Below are 27621 nucleotides of genomic sequence, written 5' to 3'. Positions count from 1 at the left end.
AGACTGGGCGTGAGACGCAGTCTTTGATGCGGCACCACTGAGAGTTCGAGGAATGTGGTGTACCATGCTTGGCGCGCCCACGTTGGAGCAACTAGGATGAGAGTCATCTCGTGCTGCCTTAGCTTTCTTGCGACCAGCGGTATTAGAGGGGCTGGCGGAAAAGCGTACGCAAATTTGCCTGACCAGTTCATCCATATCGCATTCCCCTGCGACTGTGGGTGAGGGAACCTGGCGGCAAAGTGTTGGCATTTTGCGTTCTCTTTTGTGGCAAACAGGTCTATCTCCGGATGACCCCACTGCTGGAAGTACGGGTGGAGGACAGATGGGTGTAACTCCCACTCGTGCATTTGATGGCTGTACCTGCTGAGCAGATCCGCCATCTGATTGTCCTTTCCTGGGAGGTGTTCTGCCATGAGGAAAATGTTCCTCTGAATGGCCCACTTCCACATGCTCTGAGCCAGATGAGACAGCTGTGGCGAGTGGGTGCCTCCCTGCTTTTGAATGTAGTACATCGCGGTCATGTTGTCCGTCCGGACTAGCACGACCTTGTTGCACAGATGTACAATGAAGGACTTGAGCGCCATGAAGATTGCCATCAGTTCCAGATAGTTGATGTGCATCTTCTGTTGCTGCGCTGACCATAGTCCCTGCACTGTGTAAGTGAGCACATGAGCTCCCCATCCCTGGAGAGATGCGTCCGTTGTCAGGACAATCTGCGGCACAGGCTCTTGGAACAGTCGGCCCTTGCAAAGGTTGTGTGGATTCCACCAATGCAGAGAGTCGTATGCCCGACTGGTAACCAACACTAGGTCTGTCAATTGTCCACGAGCCTGTGTCCACTGATTCGCTAAGCACTCCTGGAGCGGGCGCATGTGTAGCCGTGCGTGAGGGACTATGAAGATGCAGGAGGCCATCATGCCTATCAACTGCATGAACACTCTCGCTGGAAGCGAGTGTTGTGGCCTGAACCTTTGGATCAGGGCCTGCATGCTGTCTATCCTGACTTGGTTTGGCTGAGCCATGGCCGTCAGGGTGTTGATCGTTGCACCTAGGAACTGCCGGACATGTGCCGGCTGAAGATGCGATTTTGGGTAGTTTAGGGAGAAACCCAGATCGTGAAGAAGGTGAATTGTAGTTGACATGTCCGCGGCGCACTGCTGCTCTGACTTGGCTTGTACGAGCCAGTCGTCTAGGTAGGGGTAGACATGGATGTTCTGCCTCCTGAGGTGCGCCGCTACTGTCGCCAGACACTTGGTGAACACCCTCGGGGCTGTTGTGACTCCGAAGGGTAGGACCTTGAACTGGTAGTGCCTGCCTTGAATAGTGAACCTGAGGTATTTCCTGTGTGACGGGTGTAGTGGAATGTGGAAATACGCATCCTTGAGATCTAAGGTTGCTAAGAAGTCTCCTTGGTTTAGCAAGGGAAGAATCTGTTGCAGTGTAAGCATGTGGAAATGTTCCGATAGTATGTACAGGTTGAGGGGGCGTAGATCTAGAATGGGTCTGAGAGATCCGTCCTTCTTTGGAATAAGGAAGTACAGGGAATATACCCCTGTGCCTTCCTCTCCCACCGGCACTTGCTCGATTGCTCCCTTTTGCAGCATCACCACTACTTCCTGCTGCAATAAGAGCAAGTGCTCTGCGGACATAGGCCTTTGCCTTGGCGGGATGTTGGGTGGAGTGGATTTCAATTCTAGGCAATAACCATACTGGACTAGTTGTCGCACCCACCTGTCCGTGGTGATGTTTTTCCAGACGGGCAGGAACTGCTGCAGTCTCCCCCCGACAGGTGTTAGGTGGTCGGGGGGCAGTGACAGAGAGTCACTGTTTGCTAGGAGTAGAGGAGCGGGGGTTGTTGTTTCCTCTGCCGCGACCTCTGTTGCTGTTATTCCTGTAACCTCCCTTGTTCTGTTTCGTGAACGAGGATTGAGCCCCACCTTTTGAGAACTGGGATTGTTGACCCATTTGTGGAGTAGTGTGGCTCACTGGTTAGAGACGGCAGGCCTGAGAGCAGAAGTCAGCCTGGGACCAGGGTTCAATTCCCGACGCGGCAGGGTCGTGGACCTTGGTCAGCGGACTCGATAATTCTCGCTTCTGTGCTTACTCTAATCAGGGGTTCCACTCGGCAACTCTGGGCATTAGCTTGCCTAATCTCCACAATGGCCCCACCAATTCCGGGGATGCCTGGCTCCACCTTGGGGACTCCCTGCAAGGGACCATCTCACAGGGAAAGCCAGGACGGGTTCCCCAGAGTTATACAGCGCCGGGACGCCCCGTTGCTGGGGCAGCTGTGCGCTTTACAAGTATACTACATTTACATTTACATTTGTCCTCTGGTGACCCCACGTGCACCTGAGCGACGAAAATTGCTGCCACGAAACTGTTGAGACTGCAGGGCCCCCATGGATTTAGCAGTTTCCGTGTCCTTTTTTATTTTCTCTAGGGTGGTGTCAACATCTGGACCAAACAGACTATCAGGATTGACCGGTTGATTAAGAATTGTTGTCTGAATATCCGGTTTAAAGCCTGAGATGCGTAGCCACGCCTGTCGTCTCAGCATAACGCTAGTGTTGACAGCCCTAGCAGCTGTATCTGCAGCGTCAAGCGCACACTTGATGGCTGCGTTTGAGATTAGCTTCCCTTCGTTAATGAGCAGTTGTGTAGCTTCTTGGAACTGTGGAGGCAGGTGTTGTACAACCTGTTCTAGGGTATCGTAGTGTGCCCTATCGTAACGCGCCAAGAGCGCCTGTGTATTGGCGATGCGCCAAAAGTTTGATGCCTGTGCAGCTACTCTTTTGCCCCCTGCCTCTAGCACTTTGGACTCCTTATCCGGGGGAGGAGCTTCACCCGTTGTCTGGGAGTTGGCACGTTTCCTGGCATTGGCGACCACAAGAGAGTCCAGTGGCAATTGTCCCCGGATGTAGGCGGGGTCCGCAGGTGCAGGCCTGTACTTCTTTTCAATGCGAGGGTTGACCACTCTCGCTCTTGTAGGCTCCTTAAAAATGTCCCCAGCATGTTTGAGGACTCCTTTTAGCATAGGAAGTGTCTTTACTGTCCTTTCAGAGACTGAAAAGGTGTCGAAAAGGAAGTCTTCCTCAACCGGGTCGGCATGCATGTCCACATCATGATTGGCTGCCGCCCTTTCAAGTAGTGCATGAAAGCCTGCTGAGTCCTCAGTCGGGGATGCACGTGCATTAAAGAGCTGCGGGTCCTGCCCCACACCCTGGGTGTTCTGGTCACCAGTGTCATCGTATGAATCCGGTTGTGCATCAGGTTCATCGATAGGGAAATTGTACTGCTCGTCCTCATCATACCCCTCATTCGCAGAGTGTTCTGGGGAGGGAGTAGGGCTCCGTCTTGGAGGAGGCTGGATTGGCTCCGTGAGGCCTGAGGCGTCAAGGGGCACCCTCTTCTTTTTCAGTGGGATGACATAGGAGTCCACTGGCTCCGAAGTGATTTTCCTCTTATAGAGGGTCAGCTTGCCTGTGTCAGCGTCGATGAAATGCTCTGAATCGTCTTCTGATTCGAGTACCCGACGTGGAAGCGGGCCAGCCGGCGAAGAAACTTGTTTCGGAGCCGATTTGGTTGAAAACGCTTTCGGCGCCTCCTTAGGTGGCAAAAGAAAGAGAAGTTTCCCAGAAGGCTTTGCCGGAGTGTCCTTTTGCGGCTGCGGCGATGGTATCGGAGCCGACGGGGCAAAGGCTTTCTCCCTGATTCTTTGCAGTGAGTCTGCAATGAGGGACGTCTCACTCACAGTGGGTTTCGTCGCTGACGAGGATGGTCTGATCGGTCCCTCGGATCCGACGTCCTTGTGGGCCTTGTGCGCTTTGGGCGCGGAACCCGTCTTCAGCGCCTCCGATTCCTGAGTCCGGGGCGCAGACTTCTTGTGCGTAGCCTCCTTGGAGCCGACTTTGGCGGGCTTGGACGGCGTCGTAGCCGCTGACCCGTGCCGACCATCTTTCTTGGAGGACCCCTCCTCAGGCGTCGGTTTCGATTTTGCAGCATCGGAATCGACGGACTTCTTCGGCTTCTGCGGACCGGAGGTCGACGGAGCCGATGGGGTAGCGGGCACCGTCTTTTTCACCGGCACGGCAGCCATCTTAGGGACACTCGAGTCCTTAAGTTTCGGTTTCGTTTTCGGGTCGGCCATTTTAGGTGTCGTCGATCCCGATGGTTTCAGTTTCGTTTTCGAAACAGTCTGCTCAGCAAGTGAGTCCGTAGCCGGGCCCGAAGGCGGGGCTGTGGCTTGCGGCAACGGGTCTTGGGTAAGGCCGACAGGCGATCCCGTGTCCCGGTCGGTATCTTCGTAACCTTCGGGGCAGAGCTCGTCCCCCGAGCTGTCTGCCGCGGCCCCATAAATCTCATCGTCATCTCCTACCTCTTCGACGTATTCAAGGCCTTGACCCGCGACTCCGTCGTCGTCTCCTGGATCCGCCTCGACCTCCGTCTCTGGTGGGGAGATTTGTAGATGGTGACCCTGGACCTCTTCGTCCTGGTCGCCGAAGATGTTCTCCGGATCCGGGGCCGCTTGCTTAGCTTCCAAGCGCACCGCGCGCCGAAGCTTGAGAGTTTTCTTTGAGCGGAACTGCGCACACAATTTGCACTTTCCGTCGTCGTGGTCAGGCGAAAGGCACTTGTTACAGACGGGGTGTAGATCGATGTGTGGGTACTTGGACCCACAGAGCGGGCAGTACTTAAACGGGCTCCGCTCCATGTCCGAAAAGGCTTGCAGTCGTGTCGCAATGAGAAGGCCTCAAAGTTCAGAGAGCGAAGAAAACTCCGCTTATTCCGGCTCCAAGAGACGGAAGACTCGAGACCGTGCGCAGACAATACCGACGCAATAAAATCGAGGCCTTTTGGCCGCTAAAAGTTAGTTTTACTTGGTTCCGACAGTAAGACGTCGAGACCACATCCGAACCCAATGGCGGAAAAAAACAATCTGGGGATGGAGCCGATGCCCATGCGCACTGTAGTCCAGGGGAGGAGCCACCTATCTCAGGATACTTCGAAGACTCTTCCAGGACAACAATGTGCAATCATCCGAGCCCAACACTAGGCGGCGATCTAATGCTAAGATATGAATTTAGCAGCCCACATGCCTCGAACCAGCTTTTTTTTAAAATGCCTGTAGATGCAGGAAAACTATCATGATGTGACAAAGTGATAAATTAATTTTCATCTTTGTTTATGCTATCACCGTCTTGCTCTGTGTATTTTTATTGTTTTCATATTTTTAATCAACTGTTTTTATCATGTGCTTTTATGGTTCTATACATTTTGTAACCGAATAAAGTATTGCATTTGAATTTACTGAAATGTGAAAACAATTATTAGTAAGAAGGAGTGACAGTAAAACGAATGTTTGAAATTGTAGTGGCTATATAAGGTCAGATTCGTGCTTTAAAACATCAATTTGTATATATCCCAATTATATCCAAAGTCAGTACCTGTGTTGCAAATATGAGAAACTTCTGACTATTCAGAGCAAACGTAGATGCTAGGTTCTTTGGGCCAAGTCAAAAGAAATTGGACAGGACCACATTGAAATGGCAGGATAAAAACCTTTCTCTGAGATTGTGGCCCGGAACTCAATACAACTTGGCAAGTCTTTACAAATGTTGGTACACTCTAAAAGGTTTCTGATATTTTCATGAACATACAGATGGGATAATTTTAACTCTGTGAAAACCTTCACTAGTTTAGGCAGTTGTGAAGCAAATATGGGTTTGTGGAATCAGAGTTTTGGGGAGGGAGGGTAGTTTCTTTTCTTTACTAAAACACGAACATATCATACATCATATATTAAACTTTAGAACCTTTGTACTGATTAGATGGTTATTGGCACACTGGCCGATGAGTACAGTTTAAAATGCAAGCACAAGACCACACAGTTATTTTGTTACAAGGCGTGACACTTACGGTGAAATTGTTATTTTGGTCCCCGTGTCTTGTTCGATTTTCTTGAGGTTTCGGCCTTCTTTACCGATGAGTCTCCCAACCAAGGTATTGTGAGCCAAGATTTTTAGAAGTATTTCTTCAGGGCTAAAAAAAATTCAAGATATTAAAACGGGAACTCTCCCTGAATGTAATAAAGCAAAGACACAGTGGCCTGGTGGATGTTGAGACATTCTCAACTTCTTTCCACTAAAGGGAAATATTAACCTCATCGGCACTGTTCAATTTTTATCATTCATGGTGCTGGACTGCAATTCATTTTGAAAATGCTTGCAAAGGATGCTACTACATGGTCTAAATTTAAAGCGAACAGGAGTCATGGTACATTTCCAAAAATTAAGGAGTTTTCAAAGGTTTTTTCTTTTCTCTGTGGAATAAGAAACCAGCTGTAGCATTCTCCAAATCACCAGACCTCGCCCAGGGTCTCTATGTCCAATAGCTCTGGCACTGGCAATGCCATGTCCTGTAAGTCCAAATAAGTTTAGGTTCATGGATGCCATGGCTAAAAAACCTATCCAACACTGAAAACGTTTAAAAACCACATCGGCTGCTATAAAGAATTACCTAACGATCGTAAAGTGGGCCGTGTTAGGAGATACATTTAATTAGGTAATGTGCAGTATTTCTAAAGTAATCTATCACCATTAGTGTTATCGGAATTTCAAAAGTCAGTGTATTAATTACTACAAATGTAGGGTCTACTCGAACGCAAAATGGATCTAGGGTGTAAAACATATACAAGGTGGAAGATATGGGTTGTGGGGTCCGATTGACAAAGGATTACAGAAACCATGATGAAAGGGTGAATATGTAGCTGCAAAAGGACTAACATTTTTACTTGTTAAGAAAATTTTTTGCTACAATATTACATTGCACAACAATGTTGCTATTCTAACTATAGTACATGTACCATTTTCTTATCATTGTAATTAGCTTGAGAATTTGGCAGCAGACATGAGGGTCATTTCGAGTGCAGTGGCTGAGGGAAGAAATGTGGCCCAGTGGCTAAGTTGCTGCCTTTGGCATCTGAGTTTGTAACCCAGCCTTTGTACCAGACTGAAAAGTGTATGAATTTAGGCAAATGCAATTGTAATTAGGTGAAATTGAATTGTGTAATTAAAAAATGTCAATATCCATTCAATGTAAGTAATCTGTCAACACCCACATATTATACAGCACACTGTTGCTTTATAGCTATGTTCCCGCTTTGCAAAGATCAATACCTAAATATGTAAACAGGGGAATGTTCTGCATCCCCAACTACTATGGTTCCCTCGTCTCATGCAGAGAAGGAAGAACCACTGGGTTTCTGATGGCAGAGACCCAGCTAGCTCCACCATGGCAACATGGCTGAACCAGCAGTGACCCAACGCTCGAACCAGTACAGGATGAAACGACAAAGGAAGCACTCCGTCTCAGCTAAGGTTGCAGCATTGATCAGGTGCCATTTTAACTCCCCGATTGTTTGCGGGGTACCGCGGAATGGGAGGAGTGGAGTGGAGTGGAGGCCTCAGTTCAGTAACTACTCACACCCAGCAGGAGTGAACTGATCACCACTTTCTAGGCTTATGTGCAGAACTGTTCAACTCCTCTGGCAATGCTGACCAAGGGATCCGATGCTGCTGAAGTTCAGGATTTGGGGACTACAAACAATGTGATGGGTAGAACGCTTGAATTAATCTCAGTTACTGGTAATCATGCATTTACTCCATCTTTTTTTTGCTCATTGGTACTGATTTGAAGTTGATCTAATACAAGCACTTCTATTTTGCACTTAAGCACAGTGTGATTTACATGAAGGATCGGTTTTAAATATCGTTGTGGTTGAATCTGTTTTTTACGTTAGCACATCAACTATTGATGATGGACTGCCCGCTCCTCCTGTAATTTTTATCCAAGCATTTGATTATTGTAAGGCTGGGCTTCTTCAACCGCCTTGCACAGGGAGTACTGTGGCCATTTTCTCTTTAAAGGAAAAGTACATCTTAGAGCAGCAATTTTGGAAACGTGCTCTAGTTGATCAAATCTTTCTTCACTGACTTATTTAAACTTGCCCATGGCGTGGATGGTAGCACACCAAAGGCAAGCCGGGACCAGGAACCCGTTACTATGCTGGAAAAGACACCTATACCTCTGATGAAATTAAGAGTACTTTACACTGTGAGCTATCTCATCAGTCCTCAGACATTTAAATTAAATGTAATGTCTGCTGTATCATCTTAAAGGCCTTTCTCAATTTCTAAAATCAAGAGTTTAGAACAACATTCCTGCTTGAGAGCTTCGTTCCTCATCCTTAAACTTATTAACTGTTCCAAAATATAGCACGAAACAGATAGGTGGTGGTAGTTTTTCTGTACAAGCCCGAAATAATCTAGAACGCTCTGCCTCCTTCGTTACGTTATCACACGTTTTGAGCTTTAGAACAAATTAAAGATTTGGCTGTTTAGGCAAGCTTATCAATTGCATTAATACCTGTGCTAAGTATGGGATATGTTCTACCCCTGAAGCTGGAGGATGTAGGCTCGGATGTATAATTAGACCCAGCTCCCTGATCAAGGAATTCTATAGGGACTAACATCCGACTGTCTATCGCTGCCATGTTTTTTTTTGTTTTGTTCTGTTCATTGCTGTACTTTATATGTATAACTCATTTTCATGGGTATTGTACTGCATGTGAAACATAAAGAAGTGTGATGTATAATGCTACTCCAAAACCCGAAGCATGGGCACGTCCTGGTGCCGTGAGATGGGCTGAAATGTTAGTCTGATTTGCATGATAATCCTTTATCAATTTTCTCAATGCTTTATGACTATATGAGATCACATGTACTGCGATAACTGGGCAATTCTGAATGAAAACGTATGGAATATGTTAGTTACCCTGTCGGCATCTTTTCGTGCATGTAGTGCTATAGATTCATTTGCTTTCATACTCCTGCCAGCTAGAGTTGGGTCTGGATGCATGCATGTTGGTTTTCTTCAAAGAGGTTTTTCAAGTCACCAGGTAGAGTGACTCCTCCTGTTGGTGATAATGCGCATAGGCATTGACTCCGTTGTTATATTGTTTTCCCACAGGCAGGTGAGAATGGAGTTTAAAATAAGTGTTAAGTAAAGAGATGTCCATGTATATATGCAGTAAACTGCAGTAGCCACAAGTGTCCGGGGAGGAGGGTGGGCGCATATGAATCTACAGCACTATATGTCATGAACAGATGCTTACAGGGTAAGTAACTTAGTCCATTCAAGGAATGTATGGCTGTAGATACACATGCTTTGCACTGACTGTAAAGCAGTCTTCCTCAGAAGCGGTGGCTAATCTAGGGCTTTGCAGTTGGTTGGGAAAGTGTACGTAGCACTGCCTGTCCTACATTAGCTTGTTGGCGTGCTAGAACATCCACCCAATATTTAGTGAATGTGTGAGGTGTAGACCATGTCTCTGCTTTGCACTTGTCAGCTACTAAAATGTTTCCTTGGAAACCCATAGATGCTCCTTTTTACTGAGTGGAGTGTGCGCCAGGAGGTGTACGTAGAGTTATTTTGGCTTTAGCGTAACATGTTTGAATGCACTTAACTATTCAACTGGCAATACCTAATTTGGATATAGGCTTTTCTTTATAAGGTAGGGAGAAAGCAATAAATAGTTGTTTAGTGTTTCTAAAAGGTTTAGCTCTATAAATGTAGTTCAGAAGGGCTCTTAGCATTCAATGTGTGGAGAGCCCTCGCTGCAACTACGCCTGATTGAGGGAAAACACGGTAACTCAATCGACTGACTGAGGTGAAAGTGAGAGACAACTTTGGGGAGAAATTTAGGGTTGGTACGGAGGACCACCCTTCCTCTGTGGTGTTGTAAGAAAGGTTCTTCTAAGGTTAATGCTTGGAGCTCACTAACACATCTAAGTGAGGTAATAGCAATTAAAAATTACACCTTCCGAGAGAGAAATTTAAGGGAGAAGGTATGCATGGGCTCAAATGGAGGGTTCATTAGTCGCGTAAGAACAATAATGAAGATTTCGAGTGGGTGCAGGTGAAAACCATGGTGGAATTACTCTCTTAAGCCCCTCCATGAAAGCTGGTATTTTGAATAAAGATGTGTTGCCTATTTTGCAGATAGGCAGCTACTGTAGCAAGATATAACCTTCCGGAGGTGAATGCTAGCCCAGAGAGTTGTAAATGAAGCAGGAAACAGGCAATGTTCTGAACAATGGCATTGAAAGGATCAATTGGTTTTGAATGACAATAACAAACAAATCTTTTCCACTTAGCCGCATAGCACGCTAGAGTGGTAAATCTACGGGCTTCCTTAAGAACAGCCATAGATTCAAGTGACCTCAGGAGCCAATTCTCCAGGTTGACAGCTTTGGGATCTCAGTGACAGATTTCTTCATGGTTCTGAATGAGAAGGTTCAGCCTGTTGGGGAGTTTCTGGTGGGAACCATAGAGAGGTCCAGTAATGTTGTAAATCAGGGCTGTCGGGCCCATGTGGGAGCCACTAATAGGAGTGCGAGAGATGTTTGCCTGAGCTTCTGAACCATAAATAGAAGGAGAGGGAGAGGAGGAAAAGCGTAGGCAAATATCCTTGACCTACTCATCCATAGTAGGTTGCACTAGGAAAGTGGTTGTGGGAGTCTGGATGTGAAGTTTGAGCATTTGGCTTGGTCTGCCGTTGCAAACATATCTATTTGAGGGAACCTCAATCTGTGAAAGTATTGGAGGAGGACTGGGAGGCGGGTTCTCACTAATGGACTTTTTGTTACATCTTGCTGAGGAGGTCTGCAAAATCATTGTCTGTTCCCGGAAGGTGTTCCGCCAACAGATGAATGATGAGATGTAGAGTCCATCTCCAAATAGTCTGAGATGGGCGAGATAATTGTGAAGAATGAGTCGTTCCCCCCCTCCCCTCATTCTTTTTCAGATAATACATGGCTGTCATATTGTCCGCCAAGACTATGAAAACCTTGCCAATCAAGTGAGGCAGGAACATAAGACATTTAATGCTAGGTGAACAGCTTGAAGCTCTAGTTAGTTGATGTGGAGACCCAGGTGTTTGATGTCTCAGAGACCCTGTACTGTGAGATCCTGCAAGAGTAGACCCCATCGCGTGAGAGGTGCGTCTGTTGTGACAGTGATGTAGGGAACAGGGTCGAGGAAAGGCCACGCTAGTAATAGGCAGTTGGTCTTCCAACACAGCAGAGAAAATGAGTACAACGGTCTATCAACACTAGATCTTCTAAGTGACCTAGTGATTGAGGCCACTGCTGAACTAGGTACTCCTGTAACAGAGACATGTGTAATCACGCTTGAGGTACTATGGCAATGCAGGAGGCCATCATACCTAAGAGAAGCATGACTGTCTTCACTGAGGCTGGTTGATTTGTCTAGAATTGGCGTATTAACACTTCAAAATTTTCAATTCTTGCAGTATTGGGATAGGCTAATCCTACTTGTGTGTTTAGAATAGCCCCTAGAACTTTTAGAGGTTGAATGTGAGATTTGGTAACATTGATGGCGAAAGCTAAGTGACGAAGCAGAGCTATAGCAATCTGAGTGTGTTGCTGATGAGTGTTGGCTTGATAATCCAGTCGTCCAGAAATGGAAATACGTGGACTTTTTGCCTGCGCAGATGGGATGTTACCACCATCTGGAAATTGGTGAATACCAGAGGTGCAGTAGTCACCCTGAAAGTCAGAAATTTGACCTGATAACGTTTGCCACCCATCACAAACCTGAGATATTTGTAATGTGCAGGGTGCATTAGTATATGAAAAAGGGGAACATTTAGGTCTAATATAGACATAAAGTCGCCTTGATGGAAAAGAGGGATCACGTCTTGTAAGGCGACCATGTGGAAGTGTTCGGATAGGATGTACTCGTTTAGGGTCGTGAGATCTAGATATGGCTTTAAAGATCCAACCTTATGGGGGATTAGGAAGTATGGAGAGTATACCCCTAAACCCTGATGACATAGAGGGACAGGTTCTATAGCTCCTTTGAGGAGAAGAGCTTGAACTTACTGTATGAGCAATGTTTGTTGTTTCAGTGATAGCCTGCAAGAGCGAGGTAGAATGTTTGGGTGTGTGGTAATGACCTCCAGACAATAGCCACATTGGATAATGTTCAACACCCAGTTATTTGATGTAACTGTTTGCCATGTGGGTAGGAAGTCTTGTACACCACCTCCAACAGGTGTTGTATGGTTGGGGGGATAGGAAAAAGTAATTCCTTGGAGGCTGGTGTTGCTCTATGTTGTGAAACACCCTCACATTCGCCTTTGGCATTGTTATTCCTGTAGGAGCCTTGGAAATAACCTCTCTGGGAGGTATGTTGGCTTTGATTACGGTTGAAGGAGGTGGAGGTATTGAAAGAGGCTGCTTTAAAACCTCCACGATAAGTGGGGCGGCGTAAGGAGCCATAGGGAGTAGGTGATGTATGGACCCCCTGCTTTTGCCAGCACTGTATCTTTATTTTATCTAATGTTTGGTCTACTTGGGGACCAAACAGATGTTCCTTATCAAATGGCATATTAAGGACGTTCTGCTGCACCTCTATTTTGAAATCAGAAATACAGAGTCATGCATGGCGTCTGAGCAAGATGCTAGTGTTGATACCCCTAGCTGCAGTGTCAGCAGTGTCTCAGGCACAGTGTAATTGAGGTATTTGATATAAGCTTGCCTTCAGAGACAAGTTCTTGTCCCCTTTTTTGTGTTCCTCTGGGCATATTGAAGCAGGTCCTCCATCTCATCCCAGAGAACACAATCATAACGAGCAAGTAGGCCCACTGAATTGGCAATCCGCCAATGAGATGCGGATTGTGCCTCAACCCTCTTCAACCCTCTTCCCGCCGCATCAATTCACTGGATTTCCGTGTTGGGTGGCAGGGCATCTCTGCTAGCATGTTGGTGATAACAAGCGAGTCCAGTGGAAACCAACCCCTGATGTAGATGGGATCAGATAGGGATGCCTCATTTTTAAAACTACCCTGGGCGTTATAGCCCTAGCCCTAATAGAGTCTTTAAAAACGTCCTGTATGTGTCATAGCATGCCCTTTAGCATAGAGAGATACTGTGCACCCCTATGAGGAGAGGAAAGGGTCTCAAAGAGAAAGTCCTCTTCTAAAGGCTCTTTATGGAGTTGTATGCCTTGGAACGCAGCAGCTATGCCTATAAGCTTCTAATATGATGTTGAGTCATCAGGAGGAGAGGGATATACATCTGAAATATATAAGCAACTTGCAAATTCTTGCAGATTCAGTAACCCTGTAATTCAGTCATATATGATTAAATGGATAGCCCTGATTTAGGATATCAATGTCACAGTTATTTACTGCACTTCCAAACAGTAAACCTGTGGTAGTAGTCACTACATAATGACTGTATTCAATGGCCTCAAATCACCCTTCCTCCAAGTGAAACCTCGATAATGGATGCAAAATAGGATTTTGTATTCAAAATAGACATCCCAGTTTGTACTGTATATCAACAAAACATGCATTAGTGTTATTACTTTCTCTGTTCATGCCTCTAAGTTCTATCTGGAAAGGAAATGAAAATTAATGATCTCTTGGAATTTACAAAAGCACTACAGACCCATCTGATCCCAGATAACTTCCTTACCATGACCCAGGCGAACCAGCACTAAACCGGTCTACTTCTACATCAGTAAATGAAGATTGCTCAAACTAAAAGGCATGTGGCGATGCCAGTGGCTCTTGGAACACCGGAGGTGTGGTGTGATAGAAAGATTTTATTGAGATTTTTTAATCGTATCTGTATGTCTATGGTTAAGGTTTCATATCCCTAGGGAATTAAGTCTTTCCTATCCCCACACAAAAAGTCCATAGTCCATCAAAGATCTAATTGTGCAATTCTCCTAAGTGGTTTCTTAGTGGGAGGGTCTTATGGTGTAGTCTGCCAAAGCGCTGACCCCTATAAATAAGTGGGCCATTATTTGAGCATCCTTTCTGTGTGGTGCCTGTATCCAGGTGAATGTTAAAGGCCTGTTTTGTAAGGCTTTCCTGGTAAGTCTTGGGGCAGTGAGTAGGGTTTAGAGAGAAAAGGGCTGGCACCATTTCTGGCCTATGATAGCCATTGTTCTGACTGCCAGAGTCAACTGATGCTGCAGCATTTTCTCCTGCCTGCAGAAGAACCACAAGTTGCAGGATGGCTCCTGTGTCGGCGGCCCCTTATGCAATGGAGTGCTAGTGTCGGCTACTAAACTTAGTGGTGACTGCTGCTGTCCTACTCACAGGAGCCACTGGTATCACATCATTTCCTGACCACGCAGGGGGAAAGGTCAAAATCTGTAAAGCTCATCTGGAGATGTCCCAGCAACATGAGGCTAGAGGCTCCCGAGACAGACCTACGGGCAGCAGCGGACTAGACAAAGACTCCTTAATGTGATGGGGTGTGCATGTGTGAGCTATGAGGAGTCAGACATGCATTAAATTACTGCAGCAGCTCCTAAGCATCTGCTGGCCTCAGCACCATACTGTTTATTAGCAAAACATGCAAATGGAGCACTCACCCCTCTGTGCATCACACTGTTTGCAAGAGCATCTACAAGGTCGCAACCTGCGACACAAGGACCCCCTGCTTAGCAAAACAATTCCCACATAGGTTGCTTTAAAGGCCACATTATAGACCCAACCTCTACCAAAAAGCACAACAATTGGATAAGCATCCTACTGGTGCATTGGGAGAGTTTCAGGGCCTTGTTAGTGGAATGAGGAGTTATTCAAATACTATAACACAATATAACTTAGGTAAACGGTTCTCACTTACGACTTTGTTTCTTCTGCCTCTTTCTGCATGATCTCAAGTATCATACGGCATGCTGAAGAGCAGCCTTCTGGGGTGGCATGGATGGTGATGGGTTTTTCTGCAGCACCAGCATTCTCCTTTCGATGAATATCTACCCTATATAAAAACAAAGCAAAACAAAGGTTAGGATAATAGGAGATTTTTCATTGACCCTCAGCTAACTGATGTCTTTAGAGATGGGGTTTTCAAAGTGATGCAGAGCGGTCTATTTTCAAATTAGAAGAGTTAGCCATAAGCAATTTTCAACAAAAATTTCATGTCAGAGACATAATTTTTCAGAGAGACCTGAGTAATCAGAATCCCCAAGTTACACACAACTGGAAGCAGCGTGTAGGAAGAGGAAGGGAATAAATTATGAATTCCAGTGAGACAGGCCATGCTGGTAAGAAAGGTCTCAGTCAAATGTTATTTGCCATCTATCACTGAAGAAAACTCAGTAGCTATCTATAAATACAGATTTTGAGCACACTTCCTCTCAGTGTTAGCATTGCTGTTTATGAAAATGTAATCCCTTGGGCAAGCAAGAGAGGTGCTCTGAGTTATGTGTGAAAAAAAATGTCTAAAAGATTGAGTTATGTGTGAAAATCTATTTTACCTTCTTCGCCATAGATTCGTAAGATGATATAATAACTAATGCCTCTGGATTTATATCCAATACACAATATGGCTTCAAAAGGGGTATGGGAACAAACAAACAGTGCCTCAACTTATCTCTGATCATGGGTAAGTACATGAAGGCCAGGAGGGGGTCAATCCACCTGGCTTTCATGGACTTATCCAGTGCTTTCGATACAGTAAATCGGGGGAAGCTGTGGAAACTAATGGAAAAAATAGGCTTTGAGGAACCCCTTATTGTGCAGGTTACATGCCTCTACCACTGTTGTCATTCCTTATGGTCCTGGGGGAGAGAAGACTAGGCCAATTGCTTCTACAGAGGGGGTTCGCCAAGGTTGTATCCTGGCCCCTTTTTTATTCCTTTTATACACAATTGGTATGGAGTCATTTCTGCTAGACAGCAATTAGATTTTCCTAGCATAGGAGGCAAATCAGTACCCTTGTTGTCATATGCTGAAGACACTGTTTTGATGGCTTTGACGGCCAACAGCCTCCAAAAAGCCTTAAATGCTTTTACTGACTTCATATTGGCATTGGACCTAAAAGTACATTTTAGTAAATCTTTTATCATGGTATGTGGTCCCAACCGAACCAAAACAAGGAAATTTGTGGTGAAGGAAAAGATGATCGATAAGGTGTCCAATTCTACTTACTTAGGTAATGTTTGTAATAATACATTGAATTGAAAGCAACTGATTATGGCTAGTGCTCAACACACTAGCAGAATAGTAGAGGGGCTGTTCCGCTTTGCTTGCAAGCTGGGACATAAGGCAGTAGCGGAAATGATAACCCTATACAAATCTAAATGCCTGTCAGTAGCTACCTAAGGAACGGGTATATGGGGCATCATAAAAGTACTCTGATACAAATTTTGGAAAATAAATTCCTAAAAAGATTATTAATGATCCCTATTAGTTTTCCTACATCTTTCTGTCACTCGGAAGTGGGGTTGGATTTTGTAGAAGATAGAATAAACACTGCCCCACTGATCCTCTGGGGGAAAGTTTGGACCTCAGAGGATTTATCATTATCAAAGAGTATTCTTAGAGACTGTTTGAACCTTGAAAAGGCTCTTGCTATCCCCTCGCTTCGATATGTCAAAGATAATTTTAATAAGATTGGGCTAGGGCACTATTATGATAAACCCGATCTTATTGAATCCAATATGAAATTGATCATAAAAAATGCATATTATGCTGAACTAAGTATGTCTAATCGGGATCGTGGAACACGAAACGGTGTAGACGGGCATCTACACCATCCGCAATTTGATTGGTCTTTCACTATCCATGTACAATCACGTTTCCTCATGACTAGATATCGTCTTTGCACATTGCAATTTCTTGTGGCTTTTCCCAAACAGGCAAGTTGGTGCTAGAGACTAACTCCCTGTCCATGCAATAATTAATCCCAACAAAGCACGATGCACTTTGTGCTGTTTTGCAAGCTCTACAAAGACCCAAGGGCACGCATTATCAAGCCTGTCTTGAGCAAGATTCGACCCTGTTCTTACCAAGAGGGTTTTAACTATTTACGATCTTTATCTACTGCTGATATTTGTATTGCTGTGCTTAACTACATTCGAACTGCTTCATCAACTAGGAAACGCTATGAATTGTAACAGGAATTTAAATGATTTGATAGCTTTATTTATTTGGTATTAATGTGCTAAAAATTGATATGATGAGGGGGGTAAGAGTCATGTAGGAGGATATGTTTTGTTTTAAAGTTTTAAACCTTGAAGTCTATATATGTATTTGTGTCAGATTTTTTGCATACGTTTTTATGTATATCTAATTATTTTATGTATGTATGCAAACTTTTATGATTCAAATGAATCCAATAAAGTTAATTGACTGACTGATAGAATAACCATTTGAGGAAATGTTCTCTTCAAATTAGGACAGTACCCTTTACCCCATAGTACAGCAGGGAGTGACAGTCAGCAGAGCAAAGGTAGTTCAAAGATTTAACAATATCCCTGCACTGAATGCCATAGTCCACTCATTCCCTAGTGCCTATGCATGTGGGCAATTACTGCACAATAAAATTATGATAAATTGGTGAAGTCACTACTAGTTTGTCACAGTGCAATCTAACACTGAATAACAGATGTCAAGCTTATATAAGGATAATTGACACTATGATGCAAGCATGCAGCACTGAACAAAATCAGGATTCCTGATTTTCTGCCAATGCCTGTATTATATGAAAGGGAAAGCAATCCATATAATAAATATTAAGGATTTCAACATCCCCCAGCATGTCAAGAAGACAAGATATTAGGCACTTACAATACACCACTATGTAGGAGCATATTTGTACTACTTTCCACATTTAGCCTTGGAAATGTCAGTATTTAACTATGTAAATGCAGAACTTCTGAGGGAAGTCCCTTCCTCCACCGCACACCTGCTTTTCTCAAGGAGGAAACAGCCCTAATGATAGCAATGCCTCAACAGTGGAAGTCGCCCATTAGGATTTCCGTGGTCATGCAAAACGCTCAGGGCAGCTACATCTTTCCTGGTGGTTCCAGGCCAGAATGATCAGGTCCGCAAACTCTGGACCCGAAAATGTTATTCCTGGACTTTCCTGCAGTGCTCCAGGGGCAGCTGCTGCACCCGGGTCCTGTCAGCCTGTATTCTTCATCTGGGGGATTAGGGAAAGGGGAGAAACTGAAGAAGCCCCTCCCAGGTTAAGAAAGAAGTCGGTACTAAACGTCTGTAGATTTGGGACTCTTATTTCACTCGGAAGAAGGAAAAACGTGTGCAACTGGACCTAGTATTTCATATGCCATGTAAATATAATTCACTATTCCGGAGAAAATAACTTGTAATCCCAGTTATCACATGGGGAGTTACCACCTGGTGTCTTTGACTATGGCACCAGTATCTCCCCGCAGAGATAAAGAGGAATTTGTAATAGAGCCCTAAATGTGGTAGGTTTTTCACCCCTAGGGAAAAGGAGTACCTAAATCTTTCAGAATGCCAGGTGCAAATTGCATCAACTCACCTTTAAATCAGGCCACTGGTCTTCCAGTTGCCCAAGGTAACATCATCACTAAACCATGAAAACGTACAGCAAAGCTTGTGTGGCAAGATCATTGATTTTTTAAACAAATATAGACTGATGGATAAGAAACTGCTACAGGGTACATAAAACACACGAGGAAGAGAGCAGTATTTTCTTTCATATTGCATAATTTTTTGCAGCACATATTTCGCCTAAATATTTTCCATTGCGTACAAAGGAGCTAATTTACAAGTACTGTTTTCTACCGATAATTATTAATATTCTTATAGTGCCATAGTGGATTACTGTGTAGGCCACATTTTAAAATATTGAACATACTAAACAGGAAAATTGAACCATTTTTTAGCCCCGCTGAGATGGTAGCATTCACTGTAGGTAGTAAAGTAAATCCTAATATGCACTAGACTTACTTTGATTGGGTCTGTTTGGTCAGGTTTTTTATGGTCAATCCCTCTTTTCCTATAATAGCACCAACAAACTGGGTTGGTACAAGGATTCGCAATGGATACTCCGGCTGCTTTGACTGAGAAGACCCTGAAGCAAAATTGCCCTGCTCCCTGGAAGAGTGTCCTCCTCCACCACTACGACGTGTCCGAGGAGTCGGCTGTGGGGAACTCGTTACATCTTCATCCGGGATGTAAGAGATCTTAAAAGAACAGTCCTCCAACTGGTGTCCACTGAGCTTCTCAATTGCTCTGCATAGGAGAAAATAAATTATGTTACAAAGGTGCAAAACGTGCAATAACTACACTAAATTAAACAAATGGAAAAACACCAGTATAACATCTTCAACACTGCATAGCAAAGCAAAATAAGGAAAATGTTACTTGCGCAGTATGCATCTGTTCTTGGCATAGCTGTAGAGTAATATGCTTTAGCATTGATCTTCATCTGGTGTTGGGTCTGGATGTATGCACTTTGTTTTTGTTCGAAGAAGTCTTGTAGTCACAAGGTAGGTGACTCCTCCTTTTGGTGATAGTGCGCATGGGCATCAACTCCATCCTTAGATTGTTTTTCCATAAAGGGTGATGATGGAGTTAGTAAAGTAATAGGAGAGATGTCCATGTAAATTGTATCTAAGTACGATATCACTGCAACAGGTAGAGGTACGGGGGGAGGTGGGTGGGTGCATATGACTCTACAGCTCTATATGCCAAGAACAGAGTAAGTAGCATTTTCCGTTCGAGGCATATGAGTTGTAGATCATATGCTTTAGCATAGACTATAAAGCAGTTGTTTTTGAAGTGGTGGCTAACCTGTAGCTGTTGCAGTGGTTTGAAATAGTGTTCGTGAAACTGCCTGGCCCACACTACCTTGTAGTTTTGCTAACACATCCACACAATAGTGTTTTGTGAATGCGTGTGGTGTAGACCATGTTGCAGCTTTGCAAATGCCATCTATGGGTATTTTTCCTAAGAATGCCATAAAAGCCCCTAGTTTGCGTGCAGAATGCGCCCTAGGAGGGAATTGTTAGTGCGCATTTAGCTTTGATGTAGCATATTTGAATGCACTTAATTATCCACCTTGGACTGCCTGATTTTGAAATGGGATTGCCTTTATGTGGTGGAGCAAAAGCAACAAAGAGTTATTTAGTTTTCCTAAAGGGCTTTGTTTTTTCTATGTAGTGAAGCAGTGCTCTTTTGACATCTAATGTGTGAAGGGCACGTTCTGCCACTGAATGTGGTTGAGAGAAGTATACAGCCAACTCAACAGATTGGTTGATATGAAAGGCAGAGATGAGTTTAGGTAAGAATTTAGGGTTAGTTCTAAGGACCACTTTGCTTTGGTGTATTTGCAAAAATAGTTCTACTATGGTTAGTGCCTGAGCTCACCCACTCTTCTTAGAGAAGTGATGGCTATAAGGAAGGCTACTTTCCAAGTGAGAAATTGTATTTCGCATTTGTGCAACGGCTCGAATGGTGGACCCATGAGTCTTGTAAGGACTATGTTAAGGTTCCACACTGGAGAAGGTGGACGTCTGGGAGAAACTATTCTTTAGAGTCCTTCCATAAAAGCTTTAATAGCGAGCACTCTAAAAAGAGACAAGTTCTGTCTATTTTGCAGATATGCAGCTATTGCAGCGAGGTGTACACGTATGGATGATATGCTAAGTTAGAACGTTGCAAGTGTAATAGATAACAAATAATGTTTTGTTTTGAAGTATCTATTGGATTGATGTGATTGTTATTACAATAACGAATATGCTACTTACCAGTATGCATCTGTTCTTGGCATGTAGGGCTGCTGACATTCACATCTATGCATAGATCGCCGCCTAGTGTTGGGTCCGGATGATTGCACATTGTTGTCCTGGAAGAGTCTTCGAAGTATCACGAGATAGGTGGCTCCTCCCCTGGACTACAGTGCGCATGGGCATCGACTCCATCCTCAGATTGTTTTTCGCTATTGTGGCAGAGATGGAGTGTAGTACAGTAAGTGATGACCATGCTAAGAGTAATTCTGAGTGCTGCAGCCGTGACAGGCGCCGGGGAGGAGGGCGGGCGATGTGAATGTCAGCAGCCCTACATGCCAAGAACAGATGCATACTGGTAAGTAGCATATTCGGTTGGAGGCATGTGGGCTGCTGAATTCACATCTATGCATAGAATACATAGCAGTCCCTCCATTAGCGGCGGCTGCCTGTGCCAGCTGCAGCAGTCTGAAAAAGTGTTTTGAGAACAGCCTGGCCTACAGCTGCTTGCTGTTTGGAGTGCACATCTACGCAGTAGTGTTTAGTAAATGTGAGTACGGTAGACCATGTGGCTGCTTTACATATTTCTTCTAAGGGAATGTTCCCCAGGAAAGCCATGGATGCCCCTAACTTCCGTGTGGAGTGGGCCCTTGGGGGAATCGTTAAAGTGCGCTTAGCCTTTTGATAGCAGATTTGGATGCACTTAACGATCCATCTGGCTATACCTGCTTTAGAAATGGGGTTGCCTTTGTGTTGCGGTGAGAAGGCAACAAACAGTTGTTTGGTTTTTCTGAAGTCTTTTGTTCTATCAATGTAGTACATGAGAGCTCTTTTTACGTCTAGTGTGTGGAGCATTCTCTCTGCCACTGAATCTGGGTTTTGGAAGAACACTGGTAGTTCTATTGTTTGATTCATATGGAACTGTGAAACCACCTTAGGCAGAAACTTAGCGTAGTACTACCCTGTTGGAGTGAATTTGGATGAAAGGCTCCTGGATAGTTAGTGCTTTAAGTTCACTAACGCGTCTTAGCGATGTGATTGCTATAAGGAAAGCTACTTTCCACGTTAAGAATTGTATCTCGGAGGAGGAGCTTGGCGGGCATCCGAGATGGCCGCGTGAGCACAGCGCTCCCCGGACCCCCGCCGCTCCCGGCTTAATATCCTGCTTTAATCCTGATTTCTTGCGAGGATTCATATAGAGGACTTTGGGCTGATCTACCTGGACCTTTCAGAAACTGATTTGGACATCGGGTGCATGAATTATGTTCAATTGAACTTTTGGGCTCCACCCTCGAAGTGCGCCCGGGACTGGGTGAGGTTCGGTGGCCGTCTTGGAGTTGAACAACAACGGCAGGGGGATTGGTCTTGTGGGTCCCCTTCTTAAGTTTCGGTTTCGTTTCTGCCTCAGACTGCGACACTGGTGAGAGGGTCGGGCCAGAGCTGCGGCCGGGACACGAGTAGGTTATCTGGCCCTTGGCTGCACTGTTCCTGGAGTGGGCTGCCTCTATCCTGGTGATCCCCCTCTTGTAGTCCTTTGGTCCCGGGGCCTCCATTTCTGGTGCCCGGTCCGTCGACCCTGGTGACTTTACTCATGACGCATCTTCAAAATGGCGGGCAGAGGGGACCGAGAGACGCGCAAGACGAAGACACCTCTGCGCGGGGGACCGGTTCAATCTAATGTTATGGATCGTTATACCCACTCTAAAGGGTCCCCCGGAGCTGCCCTGCCCGGTCCAATTGCGTCCGATCAAGTAGTGGATGCGTCGACGGAGCCCTCCTTGCAGGACATCATGGGCGCCATTTCTGGCATGAGGGAATCCATAGGCCAACAGTACGAAACCTTGGCCCACAAACTTGACACTGTGGCAATTGAGGTGAATTTGATTCGAGCCGATCTCTCCAAGACGAACGAAAAGGTGAAGTCGTTGGATATCAAGTCATCCAGCCTCACGACGGACGTCTCTGATATTCAGACGGAGATTGGCAATCTCCGTAGGGTGAACGATTTCATGACCCGGCGCTTGGAGGATTTTGAGAACAGGGCACGTCGCTGTAATGTTCGCGTGATTGGTGTGCCGGAGAATCCAGAACCCCACTCGGTTGATCTCCTGGTTGAAGACCTCATCCAGAACCACCTTTCTCCGTCTGGCCTTAGTAAATTTTTCGCAGTGGAGCACACACATCGTGTTCCGGGGGGCCAGGGCAAGCCAGGCGCCCCGCCGAGACCTATTGTTGCAAAGCTTTTCCACTATAGAGATCGGGACGCTATCCTGCAGGCCTCGCGGGTGAAGGGCCCGGTGGCCTTTGAGAATGCCACGGTGAACTTTTATCCGGACTTTTCCCAACAGGTCCAGAAGCAGCGTATGGGATTTCGTGGTGCCAAGAAGCGTCTTAGGGACATGGGGATGCGTTACGCAATGCTCTTTCCGACCAGGCTGCGGGTGGAGTATAATGATCGAACTTTCTTCTTTGATCGGCCAGATGCTGTGAATGACTGGCTAGACTCCCTGCCTCATCGACCTCCTGAGACTGAGTCCGAAGCCCACCCGGGCGGTGCTGAAGGTGGCGTAGAGAGCTGAACATTTCATCTTTGACTGATGCCTTGTTTTGTATAATTTCTCCAGGGATGTAAGCCTATGTTCCTCTACCTCACATGTGTTTTGATGTATGATCTTTTTCTCGTCATTGGTTTGATCGGGGGGCGGGTGGGACAGAGCCTTTCCTCCTCCGGGGTCTTTGTGTAGAATAGGGGTTCTTGGGCGACAGGCACACTGCAGGTTGGGGTGGCTTTTTAGCTTTTTGCAGGGGTGCAGGGTGGGGGGTGTTTTCTTGTTACCTGGTGGGTGGGTGGTTGGGAAGTTCGTTGTTTGTGTGTTCTGTGTTCAAGGCGACTTTATTCTGTATCTGGACTGCTTTTTATGGTCATGCTCATTGGTGGGGGGTTTGGGCTTTTTCGGGTGGGATGGGGGGTAGCGGGTTGAGATTTGTTTCGTGGAACTTAATGGTCTGGGAGATCGTATCAAACGAAGTGTGGTGTTGAAATGTATACGACGTTTATCTCCTGACATTGTTTTCCTGCAGGAGACTCATTTGATAGGTAATGTTTGTCATGCAATGAATAGGTGGGGCTATCGCCTCGTAGCGCATTCGGGGTTTACCTCGGGTTCCAGGGGTGTGGGTATCCTTGTCCGGGCTTCCCTCCCCCTGGCTATTGATGATGTTATTCAGGATGACCGGGGGCGGTATGCTGTTCTTGTGGGTCGATATGAAGGCCGTGCCCTCTCCTTATTAACTGTTTATGTGCCCCCCGGCTTGCAGACTTCTACCTTTTCAGATTTGGGCCGTGTCTTGTTGGACCTCCCTGATAGTACTCTCTTTCTGGCTGGTGATTTTAATTCGGTAGTCTCCGGTCTCCACGATCGCCACCCCCCTAGGGATACCCCTGCGGCTCAGCGGTGGTTGGGTGGATTTTTGGATACCTTTGGCCTGGTGGATTGCTGGAGGCTTTTGCAGCTTCAGTACACCTTTCACTCTGGGGCCCATGGGAGTCTGTCTCGGCTGGATTATTTCCTGATGCCTGCGGCTCAGTCCCCAGCGGTGCGTGAGATTGTGCACCTGCCCAGGGGTATCTCTGACCACTCTCCGCTCTGGCTTCGTTTTGAGGTTGGGGTGGAGGCAGTGGGCCGGGTGGCCCCCATTAATCCGTGGTACCTCACCTCCCCCGAGACCCGCACCCTTTTGCTTAAGTCCTTGGACTCGTATTTTCTGGATAACGAGGGGTCGGTTTCCTCTGCTGTGTCCCTATGGGAGGCCTTTAAGACCGTGACTCGTGGGCAGGCCCTCTCCCTTATTGTTGAGGCTAAGAGAGCGAGAAATAGAGAGGTGGTTGATCTTGAGGGGGAGATTTCGGCATTGGAGGAGGGTTTGGAATCTGGTGTCACACCTGAGAAGCTCCATGCCCTGGGTCTGAAACAATTTGCTTATAAGTCCATGGTCACAGATGCCGCCAAAGTGATGTTTCGGGAGCAACAGGGTCGTTTGTATGATGTGGGTGACAAAGCGGGCAAATTTCTGGCATGGCTGGACAAGAAGGAGAGAGCTAATCGTGTGGTACCCGTGATTCAGTCTGCGAGTGGTGTGAGTGTAACGGACCCAATTGGAATAGTTGACCGGTTTGCCGATTACTTCCGTGTGGTGTATACCCCTGTGTCTGTGAGGGATGTGGTTGACTCTCGCCTTTTGTTGCGTGATATAGCCCTGCCCATTGTTTCCGATTTAGACCGTGTGGCGTTGGACTCCCCCTTTACGGTTGATGAGATAGCTACTGCCATCCGTTCCCTCCGTTCGGGCAAAGCATTGGGCCCGAACGGGTTGCCAATCGAATTGTACAAGTTGCGTCCCGATAGGGTGGCTCCGTATCTTCGCGCCATGTTTCTGGAGTCCCGGGAACGGGGTATTCTCCCTTATGATCAGAGACTGGCCACAATAGTTGTCATCCCCAAGGAGGGTAAACCACGTGATCTTTGTTCCTCCTATAGGCCCATATCCCTGCTAAATGTTGAACCCAAGGTATTGGCGAAACTCCTGGCATCCCGTCTCTTGACGGTCATTAGTGACTTGGTCCATCCGGATCAATCTGGATTTATCCCGCATCGCAGCACGGCTCTGAACCTGCGTCGTCTTCACGGTGCGGTCGCGGGGGCGGGGCTTCTGACGGAGCCGGCCATTTTGGCATCGTTGGATGCTTCCATGGCCTTCGACACGGTGGAGTGGCCTTATCTTTGGGCGGCTCTTGAGAAATTTGGTTTTGGGCCTGAGTTTATTGGTTGGGTCCAGTTACTGTACGCGGAACCTCTGGCGCAAGTAGTGGTGAATGGTAGGGTCTCGGCTCCTTTCACCCTTGGTAGGGGTACCGGTCAGGGATGCCCCTTGTCTCCGTTACTGTTTGCGCTCGCCATGGAACCATTGGCTGCTTGGCTTCGGTGGGAACCTTCCCTCAAGGGGATCCGCTGGTCTCCGGACTTTGAGGACCGCGTTTCGCTTTACGCGGACGATATCCTTTTATATCTCACCTCCCCGCGTAAATCTCTGTCTGTTCTGTTTGACGTTCTTGCTTCCTTTGGAGCCAATTCGGGCCTTGTTATTAACTGGACCAAGTCCTGTGTATATGTTGTTTCGGGGGTTTTGCCCCCCTTGCCGAGCAGTCTTCCTATTCAGGTGGTCCACTCGGGTTTCAAGTATTTAGGGATTTTTATTACGTTGGACCCGACGCTCCGCTTTGAGCGTAATCTCCTCCCACCGTTGCTTAGATTGCGCCTGGATGTGGCCCGTTGGCGTAAGCTTCCTTTGTCTCCTCTGGGCAGGGCGGCTCTGTTTAAAATGATGTCCTTGCCGCGATTCCTTTACGCGCTCCAAAACTCCTATGACGCTATTCCTAAGTCCTATTTCCAAGAGATTGAGAGTCTTCAACGGCAATTGATATGGGATGGGCGTCCGCGTATCGCGCTCGCAAAGCTCACCATCCCTTGGTATGACGGGGGCATGGCGCTCCCCGATATCAAGCGATATTACTGGGCTTCCCAGTTGTCTGCCATTAATCACGTGATGTTTTCCCCGGGTCGTAATTAAGGGTGGGCGTCCGAATCGTCTACGCCCACGGAGTAGGCGTAGTGTTGCCTTCTACGCATTTTGCGTAGACAGCGTAGCCGGCAACACTACGCCCACTCCGTGAGCGTAGCCGAGTCGGCCGCCACCCGCCTCCCTCCCGCCCTCCACTAGATACTTTATTTAAGCATTTGCACGGATAAAAACAACTTAAAAGCACTTACCTTGTCCGGGGCTCGTCCGGGTCTTCATCTTTGAATAGCGTCCTTTGCCTGGATACCAATGCGCATGCGCGGGCGGCCGCGCATGCGCATTTCTCGGGAGAAATGCGCATGCGCGGCCGCCCGCGCATGCGCATTGGTATCCAGGCAAAGGACGCTATTCAAAGATGAAGACCCGGACGAGCCCCGGACAAGGTAAGTGCTTTTAAGTTGTTTTAATCCGTGTAAATGCTTAAATAAAGTATGTAGGGGAGAGCGGGAGGGAGGTGCGTAGTGGGGCTACGCGGAGTGCGGGAGTGGGCGTAGCTTCTCGCCCTCTCCGCGTAGCTCCGCGGAGCCCCACTACACCCCACTACGCCCAGGGTTAGTCGTAATCCTGCATTCGAGATGGACAGATTCCAGCTCCCGGGCGGGGACTTTACTAGAGCACTTTATTCTCGATCGGCCGGGCGCCATCTTGTGGGCCCATCCAAGATCGCAGTAACTGTATGGCGAGCCGCGAATGTGAGTTTGGGGTGGGAGGATCGCTTGACGTTGGCGACGCCGCTTTATGCCTCGGAACGTTTGGGCGGACTTTGGTCTACCAAGGGTTTCGACCGCTGGGATGTGATTGGGATTTGTAAGGTGGGTGATGTGTGCTCGAACGGTTGTGTGAAGTCGTTCCAGGCCCTCCAGGCGGAATATGGTTTGAGTGGTAGGGAATTTTTTCGCTACCTGCAGGTCCGGCACGCCCTCGCCTCAGTTTTGGTTCCTGATGAGGCCCTGCCTGAATCTTCCCCCCTCGAGGACCGTGTCCTTGATGGGCATCTTCCCGATAGTACTATTTCTCTGATTTACAAGAAATTGATCAATAATCGGGCGGACTTATTGGTCCGACTTCGGGAGGCTTGGGTTGGCGATGGGTTGGAACTGGACGACGAGGATTGGCAGTCGGCACTCTCTTCTCCCAAGGAGGTGGCCATTCCAGCCCGTCTCCGTTTGGTTCAACTTAAGATTCTTCATCGAGTTTATGTCACGGGTCCGCGTCTGGTGACGATGGGCTTTTCTTCGGATGGGCTATGTAAGCGTGGTTGTGGTTTGAGTGCGACCTTTTTACATATCCTTTGGGAGTGCCCGGTTGTGGCGGCTTACTGGACTGCTGTGCTTGAGGTGATGACTGCTGTGACTGGTGTTGCCCTGCGGCCGG

At 46.7% G+C, this 27621-nt stretch overlaps 1 protein-coding gene across 1 annotated transcript in view; it reads right to left on the bottom strand.

The window, feature by feature from the left end:
• Nucleotides 1-27621, bottom strand: part of IGF2BP2 (insulin like growth factor 2 mRNA binding protein 2) — a 463616-nt gene that overhangs the window by 179868 nt on the left and 256127 nt on the right. Inside the window, exons 6-8 of the mRNA XM_078680475.1 lie at nt 18830-19114; nt 14733-14867; nt 5920-6042 (exon numbers count right to left, since the gene is read on the bottom strand). Coding sequence (XP_078536601.1) covers nt 5920-6042; nt 14733-14867; nt 18830-19114 — 543 coding nt within the window. The remainder of the gene's footprint in view (nt 1-5919; nt 6043-14732; nt 14868-18829; nt 19115-27621) is intronic.

The sequence above is a fragment of the Lissotriton helveticus genome, chromosome 3_1 (assembly GCF_964261635.1).
Source record: "Lissotriton helveticus chromosome 3_1, aLisHel1.1, whole genome shotgun sequence".
Classification (NCBI taxonomy): Eukaryota; Metazoa; Chordata; class Amphibia; order Caudata; family Salamandridae; genus Lissotriton; species Lissotriton helveticus.
This window is presented reverse-complemented; position numbering and strand designations above follow the sequence as displayed.